Source organism: Panthera tigris, chromosome A1 (genome assembly GCF_018350195.1).
Source record: "Panthera tigris isolate Pti1 chromosome A1, P.tigris_Pti1_mat1.1, whole genome shotgun sequence".
Lineage (NCBI taxonomy): Eukaryota > Metazoa > Chordata > Mammalia > Carnivora > Felidae > Panthera > Panthera tigris.
The window spans coordinates 27,347,114-27,357,259 of NC_056660.1; the positions used below are offsets into that span (position 1 = coordinate 27,347,114).

A 10,146-nucleotide genomic window follows, 5' to 3' on the forward strand; every position below is an offset into this window, starting at 1 on the left:
ACTACTTTATTTCCTAAGATTACCCATATGTCCCACTCCTGGGTTGTTTCTTTTTTCCTAACACTTACTCTTTGTCAGCTTCCCATCACTTTCAGTACTTCCAAGCTCTCCCAAAATTATTACTATCAGTTCTCTTATCTTCGAACACATCATTGGTCACTACCTGGACCAATGATTCCAACAGAAGCAGAACAGATCCTTAGGGACATTTTGAAAATCTGTGAGGACCTTTTGGTTGTCACAATCATTTGGATAGGACGGAGGGTATTTGGTGGATGGGGAACTATTCATCCTAGAAGTCCTAAAATGTGTAAGACAACCCTGTATAACAGAGAACTGTCTGCATCCCTCAGGATTTTAAAAGATCTGCTGGGCATTAAGTAGGTGAAAAGTTTATTTATGATCATCTTAGTCTAAACTTTTATAATATAGTATATATAAAACATATCGTTTTTGTGCTATTTTAAAGAAGACCAAATTTTTCAGAAGTGCAACTATTATTTATGTAAATTGAGGGAAGCATCCACTTTGTTGTGTTCAAAATTTTACCAAACATTGTTAACAATTTGGGAAAAATCAGTTTGTCAAGGATGATGGCCCTTACGGTATCTGAAATGCCAGAATGCATGTGAAATCAGTCTGCATATATAGTTGTCACATTCATAGTGATTCTTTGCAATATGCCAGCAATTGATTACTTCATTTTATCTTCTAATATAATCATGTCTGAGCATTTACATACCTAAATAGCAAACCTGTTATTTTCTAATAAAATATTTCACCTTTATGTTTCAATTAAAGGACTACATTGGTTGTTTTTTTTTTTTAATTGATTTATTTTGAGAGACGGGGAGGGAGGAAAGGAGAAGGAGAGAGAGCGAAGACCGAATCCCAAGCGGGGCTTGATCTCACGAACCCGTGCAATCATGACCTAATCTGAAAACAAGAGTCAGACGCCACTTAGCCAACTGAGCCACCCAGGTGCCCTGCATTGCGTTGACTTTTAAAAGTTATTTTTATGAGTATATTTCATTGTCTATGATGATCATTTTAGGATATTACAGAAGACTTTACAAAATATTTATTATAAAAAAGGGGGCACTAGGTAGGACAGGAATCACTTTAGAATCACTGGCCCACACTTTAGCCTTCATGTGCCTGGACTACTGAAGACATCTAACTGATATCTTAAATTCTACACATACCCTCCTCCAAATGAAGTACCTACAGATGTGAAAGATCACCAATATTACTTCTATCTTCAAAATACCAGAGCTGCCAACTGCCTTGCAAGTCGGTCCAGTACTGAGATTTCCACAATTCTCCATAAAGAGATTCCTCTACCTAAGAACTTACCCGGTCTACATCACAGACTGAATATTACCCTCAAAAAGCCTTATTTCTAAGAAGTCAGCAAGTCACAGTGGAAGGGTAGAGGGAATCCTAGGTCTGCCCCTTACTTACTATGACAATGATCCTTGGGTAAGTTACCACTTTTTTAATGTTTTTATTTATTTTTGAGACAGAGAGAGACAGAGCATGAGCAGGGGAGGGGCAGACACAGAATCTGAAGCAGGCTCCAGGCTCTGAGCTGTCAGCACAGAGCCCGACGCGGGGCTCGAACTCACAAACCATGAGATCATGACCTGAGCTGAAGTCGGACGCTTAACCGACTGAGCCACCCAGGCGCCCCTACTTACCACTTTCTGAATCTCCTCATTTCTTAAATGAGAAAAAGAACCTTCCTCCCAAGGTTCTGGTATGAAATGACTCAAACAAGTAAGAGCTCAGAGCTTACTACTTCAAACTTTCACCTGTTTTGTTTACTCACCTATCCCAAGGCCTTAGAATAATAACTGGCACCTAGCAGTGTTCAAGAAGTGTCTGTTGAATGAAAACACATTGCTTCCGGAAACCTTCCCAGGCAAGCCCAATCTGACCGCTCCAGAAATGTATCAGTTAATCAAGTAAGGATAACTGAGTGCCCACAAAGTGAGCGGTTACTAGAAGAAAATCCCCAGTCCCTGCTCTTAGGAAACTTAGAAAAATACCGGAAAACGACAGGTCAACATAAAAAATGTCATAGTACAGTAGTCAACAAATGGTATGGGACAGTTAAGTGCTGTGCATCTAAAGGCAAGGTCTACATCACGGCAGGCTGGCACAGCATGGAATGCCACGTGAAAAAGAAAACAAAACAGCCATGTTTCTAGACTTCTTCCACTCTTCTTACACAAAGCCTGAGAGAACTCTCCAACAGCCAAACCTGTCACTTCTCTGCTTAAAGCTCATCAAAATGGTATCACTGCCCTCAGGATATCCTAACTTGTTCACGTGTTTTATCAGATACTTCGCATGTTCTAGCCCCCACTTATATCTGGCAACTGCACGGATTGATAACGTAGCCACTAGCTACATGTGGCTGAGCGCTTGAAACGTGGCTAGTCTCAGGTAAGATGTGCCATTAGTGTAAAATACACACTGGATTTCAACGACTTGGTACAATAAAAAAAGGATACAAATAAAAAATACCTCAACAATTTTATATTGATTACATGTCAAAATATCAATGTGGATACACGGGGCTAAATAAAATACATTGTTAAAACTAAATTCACCTGGGGCACCTGGGTAGCTCAGTCTGTTAAACATCCGACTTCCGCTCAGGTCATGATCTCCCGGTTTGTGAGTTCGAGCCCCATATCAGGCTCTGTGTTGACAGCTCACAGCCTTGAGCCTACTTCCGATTCTGTGTCTCCCTCTCTCTCTGCCCCTCCACCGCTCTCTCTCTCACTCTCTCAAAAATAAACATTAAAAAGATAATTAAATTAACTTCACCTGTTTTTCACGTTTTAAAAATGGCTACAGAAAACTTAAAGATCTGTATGTGACTTGCATTATGCTTCTACTGGACACTTAACTTTTCCCAGCTCTGCATTTTAGCCTGAAGAAACCACTTGCAATTTCCAACTGGGCCCTGTTTCTCTGGCTTACGACTCTGTAGACACTACTACTGGTGCCTGAAACACTTTTTCCTCTTCCTTTCGCTGAGTTATCTGCCACTCATTCTTCAGATCTTAGTTTTTAACCGTCTTTCTCCAAGAAGCCTCCTCTGACTTCATCCCTTACCCCCGCAAGGCTGGAGTGGGGTCCACTCTAGGCGATAGGTGAATCCATCCTACCTAGGATGATAGGGGATCGGCGAATCCATCCTACCGTACTTACCACGCGGTATCTGCAACTGCCTGTCTCCTGGTCTATCTCCCCGCAAGACTGTAAGCTCCTTGAGGGAACAGAGACTACACACGCCTACTCGTCCACGCCCGGCACGGAGCACAGCTCGGCGCACGAAAGAGGGGGTGGGACAAGGACGTGAACGCCGGGACTACCACCGTCGGAAGGGAGAGAGGGGTGAGGAGTGACGCACGGCCTACAGGAGTCCGCGGGGTGCCAGCAGGCAGGCCCGGAGACGGGCGGGAACGGCCGGCGGGACTCACCAGTCCGTGGTCGATGTCCGCATCGGCCCTTTTGGTCGCCGGCGGCGAATACTCGGCGTAACGCAGACCTTCGCCGGCAGGAGCGACGCCGCCACCGGCAGCCATGGCAATGGGAGGCGGGGAGGACTCCGGGCGCCGGGGCGTCGCCTACGAGACGGCCTCAGGGACAAACTAGTTAGGGCGGTTCACTCGCGGGTTTAGTTGGCACCGCCCCCCCGCTGCCCCAAAGGAGGGCGTGGCCCCAGAAGATCTCGTTCTCACCCAGGCTGGGACCGTTTCGTCCCAGCGAAACCTGGGGTCAGACTCCGAGCTGAGACCCCCTAGGACGTGTAGGGTTTTTTGTTTGACGGAGATTAGGAGGCCCAAAGTCAAGGTTGGGCCTCTTGGGCATTGTGTGGTGGAGCTGGCTCTTCCCCAACCCTCCTTCCTACCAGGGGCCATAAGCCCTATGGTCTGATGTTATTCTCATCAAATTGCTATTCAAGGGAGACCCGGAGGCTCCAACTGCAATGCCTATAGGTCTCTGACCCACACCAGACCTTTCTTCCCACCCGCAACTACTGATCATACTTCTGTTTAATGCCGCAATTCTCCAACCCATGAAAGCAATAGAAGTGGTAATTTGCATATTCTACACTTCGCTCCGCATGGACGGTTATATTTAAGATTAAATTACAAAGAAGAAACATAAGCAAGGAAATAAACCTCACTCCCCACAAATGGTTTTGTGCTGACTTGGATGTAGAAAGACCCAGTTTATTATTAATGTTTAAGTGAAGCCTTTTGGTGCAAAAATTAACCAACAGATGAAGCCAGTGAAGGGTTTTCCAACTCCTGAACCCACTTGGCCCCTCTTTTGCCGTTTGTAACCATTGGAAGAGGTGTGAGTTCTAGTGTATGGTCTATCATTTTTCTGGGCTTGTGTCCCTGAAATACCCATTTACCTCTCCAAATCTCTCCTCTGTGGAAGGGGAATGACATTGCCCAACATTCAGACTCAGGGAAGTTGCAAGGATAAAATGAATAAAGGCGGGGGGGGGGGGGGGGGGGGGGGGAGAGAAGGATATGGAGGCAGTTTGTACATGCAGTTACCGTATACTACACACAGTTACTACCATAATGCTGTTGGTATTTATGGGAGGGCATAGTCACTTTTAACAGGGATCTTCAGAGAAGGGTCTGATGACTCCAATTTTATTATTTTATTTTATTTTTTTTAATTTTAATGTTTATTTTTGAGACAGAGAGAGACAGAGCATGAACAGGGGAGGGGCAGAGAGAGAGGGAGACACAGAATCTGAAACAGGCTCCAGGCTCTGAGCGGTTAGCACAGAGCCGGACGCGGGGCTCGAATTCACGGACCGTGAGATCATGACCTGAGCCGAAGTCGGATGCTTAACCAACCGAGCCACCCAGGCGCCCCAGATGACTCCAATTTTAAAGAAAAACCTTCCACAGAGACTATCAGTTCTCAGCTTTTGGTTCGTTGCTAAGGTCACCCTCACCCCCAAGGAAAGGGTGGAAATGAACAATTAAGTCCCCTCTCACCTCACACAGATGTCTTGAGCTAAATTCACTTCTCTGGTTTTCCCGAGAACGAAAAGGAATGTTTTTTGTGAAACCCAAAAAGGAAGGCACATTAAATTTTCATCAGCCCGTTTTTATTAGTTACACCATTTTAAAGACAGGTTACATTATGTTTAATAGACTTTGTAAAAGAAAGGCGGGTGCTGGTAATATATCTTAGAAACATTTTGGTAAAAGATGTCTTAAACATTTGTTGCTTAAGAATACTTTTAGCAAAAAAAAAAAAAAAAAAAAAGACCTCTGTGTGCCTCAGTCTCCTCATCAGGAAAATGGGAGATGATCAGTGAGCCCAACATGGGGCTTGAACTCACTAACTGAGAGATCATGACCTGAGCTGAAGTCAGACGCTCATCCCTCTGAGGCACCCAGGTGCCCCGGCTTTTGTAAAGCTCTTAAAACAGTGCTGGATGCCTTGTAAATTCTATGAAAGTGTTAGTTACTATTTTCTGTTTATTACTTCTTTCACCTATTTGTTTCCTATGTATTTTCTCATTGATGCCCCCTGCCCCCGCCAGCGATTGTGTTTGATCTCCAAGTGATTGTCCTGTCTTTGAAATGATAAAATGTGATTAAACATTATATATAGTGAGAAAGTGTAAGTGTGGGGAGAGAAAAATTTATTTTTATGAAAATGAAATTAAATGCATTAGAAATACTTCATAAAAAGCAACTTATACATATATATTTTTTTAAAAAACAACTCAGGGGTGCCTGGGTGGCTCTGTCAGTTAAGCCTCCAACTCTTTTTTTTTTAACGTTTTATTTATTTTTGAGACAGAGAGAGACAGAGCATGAATGGGGGAGGGGCAGAGAGAGAGGGAGACACAGAATCTGAAGCAGGCTCCAGGCTCTGAGCCATCAGCCCAGAGCCCAACGCGGGGCTGGAACTCATGGACCGCGAGATCGTGCCCTGAGCTGAAGTCAGACACTTAACCGACTGAGCCACCCAGGTGCCCCAAGCCTCCAACTCTTAATTTCAGCTCAGGTCATGATGTGGTTTGTGGGATCCAGCCAGATGTTGGGCTCTGTGCTGACAGCGGGGAGTCTGCTTTGGATTCTCTCTCTGCCCCTCCCCCACGAAAATAAATAAATGAACATTAAAAAAATAAAAATAAAATAATAGGGGTGCCTAGGTGGCTCAATCAGTTAAGTGTCTGACTTCTGCTTAGGTCATGATCTCACAGTTTGTGAGTTCAAGCCCTGTGTCTGGGTCTGTGCTGACAGCTCAGAGCCTGGAGCCTGTTTAGGATTCTGTGTCTCCCTCACTCTCTGCTCCTACCCCGCTACTGCTCTCTCTCGCTCTCTCTCAAAAATAATAAACATTTAAAAATAAAGTAAAATAAAATGCTGTTAAATGGTAGGCACGGGGTGAGAATCGTAACAATGGAGCATGATTCTACATTCAGTTTGTTTTTCAAATGTTTTGTTCCCCCTCTATTTTAAAGGAACCCAAATTAGGAATCATATCAGAAGATTATCTATGCGGAAGAAATCTGAGGCAGAGGACCCGCATCCATATAAAAGGCCTTAACCCTGAAGATAGACATGGAGCACATGAATAGATACAGTGTGTGTCTGTTGTGTTATCAAAATTTCATAGGCAATGGGAGGAAGGATGCTTTTAGGATAAAAATAAAAGTCTGAAAAAGCTCTTTAGTGAGGGGTGCCTGGCTGGCTCAGTTGGTAAAGCATGAGACCCTTGATCTCAGGGTGGTGAGTTCAAGCTTCACGATAAACATAGAGGTTACTTAGGAAAAGAAGAAGAAGAAGAAGAAGAAGAAGAAGAAGAAGAAGAAGAAAGCTCCTTAGTGAGAAATAGTGATTTATAAGGGATCTTTAAAAAATAATGTTTAGGGGCACCTGGATGGCTCAGTCAGTTAAGCAGCCAACTCTTGATTTAGGCTTAGGTCATGATCACAGGGTCATAGGATCAAGCCCCGTGTTGGGCTCCACACTCAGCAGGGAGATTCCCTCTCTCTCTCTCTCTCTCTCTCTCTGCCCCTCACCCCAGCTTGCACTCTCTCCTTGTCTCTCTAAAAATAAAATAAAATAAAATAAAATAAAATAAAATAAAATAAAATAAAATAAAACAAAATATTAATAATAATGTTTAAAGCATATGTCATTATCGTTATGATCCCTGATTTATTTAGTTTTTCAATTAACCCATCAACCACTATCCTGGTCTGGTCAGAAAAGAGGGCTCTCCCGTGTGGCAAGTGCAGCAAGCATAAAGGAGGATGGGTCTAAAAAAAGAGGAAAGGATTCACAGAATCCTTTAGACAGCGTTCAAGCTGACTATGGGAGAATGAATACAGATTTGCTGGATTGATAAGACTGAGACAGGCTTGGGGGAACAAGGTATGAGAAAGCAATGTGTATGAACGGTACTACAAGTAATTCAGTTCTGCTAAAGCTTAAAGTATAGACAAGAGAATATAGGTAGATGAGAGTGGACAGATAACCAGAGGAGGGCCAGATATTAAACAGCTTTACTTAGTAAGAAAAGGCATTTGGAATTGACCTTATAGGTAAAGCCAAGACATCAAAAAATGTAGACTGTGGCAGTGACACGATCAGATCTACACGCTAAGAAGACCATTCTGGTAGTGGTGTGGGATTGATGGGTCAAAACAAAAGGAGGGAAATCTGCAAGAACGTTATTTCAAAAGTCTCAGTAAGAAATGTCGGGTGCTGAACTAGGAACGTGGGCAGACACGGCAAGGAGGGATATGGTGACCTTTATTAGTTTCCTCCCCACTTCAATCCCTCTTGGCCCCACCCAAAGGGACCCAAGGATTGACTCTGCCCCCAACTGTCAGGGTCGGTCCTGAGTAACCTAAGCCAACCAAGGTATCACATCATTCTAAGCATATGTTTGTTTCATGGATGGCACATATCTCTTCTAGGACATTGGGGTTATAGAAAATATTTGCTGGGTGCTTCTGGGAGAGCAGCTTTTTCTCTCTTCTGCTAGACATGAACAGAGAAGCGTAAAGACCTAACTGTGGTTGGCAATCATGGGACAACCATGAGCTACAGTGACCATTTTACTTCCCATCTCAAACTAGGTTACAGGTGAATGAAAGTCAATGCTATAAATAATTACGTTAGGACTTTAGGATGAAGCAAACACCGTTGAAAGCCACAAGGAGATTAAAAAGAAACTGAGGCCCTCATGATATTAACTACTATTTCAAGCTTCAGTTAAAGTCTACCTCATCTCTGAACTTCTTAGTTTAAAGTAAAAATTCCCTTTGTTTTAATTTCTCTTTAAGTATTTAAAAAGCATAAAGATAATAGAATGAACCCTCATATTCCGCAAATCCAGATTCAACAATTGTCAAGATTCTGCTGCAATTCTTCATCTATTTTCCTTTTCTGATGAAGTATTTTAAAGAAAATCAAGGTATCACGTCATTTCTGATTATTTCTGATTATTTCAGTAGGCGTTTCAGTGTGGACATGTTCTAATGTCACGTCATTGTGAACCTAACAAAAATTGTTGATAGCCTTTTGTGTTGTCGGGGAGGAAGACTGTCCTCTGCCTTTCACAGTTCTTCTAGCTGGACTTGGCATCAAATTGACATGAGACGGATTAAGAGGAGAAAATCAAATTTAATAGGTGTACGTATGAGGAATCCATACAGACATCAAATTCCAAAGACAATGAGGCAACATGAAGTTTATATGAGCTAAGGAGAGGGGTAGGGTCTGAGGAGACAAAAAGTAGGAAGGCCACTAGCAGGAAGGTGAAAGGAGATGTTTTGGAAAAAGTTTGCTCTATTATACAGGTAAGTTTCTTAGGTAAATGGGAGTTTCTGTTAATAGCTCCCTTTCTGGTACGGGCTCTTCTTTCCAATGTATATCCAGGCAGTTGAGAATCAGGAAGAGGGCTTTTCCTCCATCTGCTGTGTTCAGATTATATTTAACTCAAAATAGTGTTCATGCCAAGGAGACCCACCTTGGGGCAGCCTGCCCTTGTACAGCACAGTGTCATCTAATATCCAGTACTTATCCAAATTTCCCTGATTGTTACAAAAAAAACTTTAAAATAGCTGGTTTGTTCATGTTGGGATCCGAACAAAATCCAAACAAACATGCAGCAGCTGATGTTTATGTCACATTAGTCGCATTTAATCACAAAAATCCCTTTCCCCACATTTTTCATACCATTGACTTGTTGAAGAAACCATCACCCTAGTTTTAAGCCAGGTTTTAGTGAGATTTTCCATATTTGTCACCGAAGTAGTCTTACTAATCCAAGGGGAGAAATCTAAGGAGTGAAGAGATAGTGTCAAGAAGACAGGGGATTGAGCAGATAGAAGGGAAAAGGAAAAGGGAAGAGTTCGAAGTGATTCTTAGATTTCTGCCAGTGGCAACTACTGGGGTAGGAAAACACATATAGAACAAAAAAAGAAAGAAAGAAAGAAAGAAAGAAAGAAAGAAAGAAAGAAAGAAAGAAAGAAAGAGACTCTGTGCACACCAAGACTGAGAAAGCAGATGGGAGGAAGGGAGAGAAGGAGGAAACTACAAATAAAAAGCCAGAAAGGTAGAAGAGGTAGAAATCAGGAGAGAGTGGGGTCATGGAAACCAAGGAAATTTCAAAAAGGATGAAACAGTGGAAAATGCCAGATACCTGTAGGTAAACCAAGTAAGATGAGGGTCTAATGTGCCCATTGAATTTGACAAGTAGGTATGACATAGGCAGGCCAGGCCGGAGGACCCAGAAGGGGTCCCATAGGACCAGCCAAGGGGGTCCTTGGCTTCACGTAGGATAGAAATCAAACATCAGCTGGAAGGAAGTGAGAGCAGGGTTTACTGAAGATAGAGAAAGAATGCAGATACAGACAGAGCATCTGGGAAATTGGGAAAGGAAAGGAGAGTGAGTCTCTCCTTTGCTTGGGGTCTGCGGGGTTTTTTGAGGATTGTGGTCTCATGTACGTGTCCTCTCAGGCAACCAGGAACAAAGACAAAGACAAGTATCTAGGCATCCTCCATAAGTCATTTATGTCCTGCAGCCGGTGGTGGTTGTGTCAGGTATCTGGAGTCAGGGGTCTGG

At 43.1% G+C, this 10,146-nt stretch overlaps 1 protein-coding gene across 1 annotated transcript in view; it reads right to left on the minus strand.

The window, feature by feature from the left end:
- The window catches only part of DNAJC15 (DnaJ heat shock protein family (Hsp40) member C15), a 68,715-nt gene extending 65,025 nt beyond the window's left edge, over nucleotides 1-3,690 (minus strand). Inside the window, exon 1 of the mRNA XM_007085371.2 lies at nucleotides 3,498-3,690. Within this exon, the coding sequence (XP_007085433.1) occupies nucleotides 3,498-3,602 (105 nt within the window). The 5' untranslated portion in view covers nucleotides 3,603-3,690. The remainder of the gene's footprint in view (nucleotides 1-3,497) is intronic.
- Nucleotides 3,691-10,146: the final 6,456 nt, after the last annotated feature.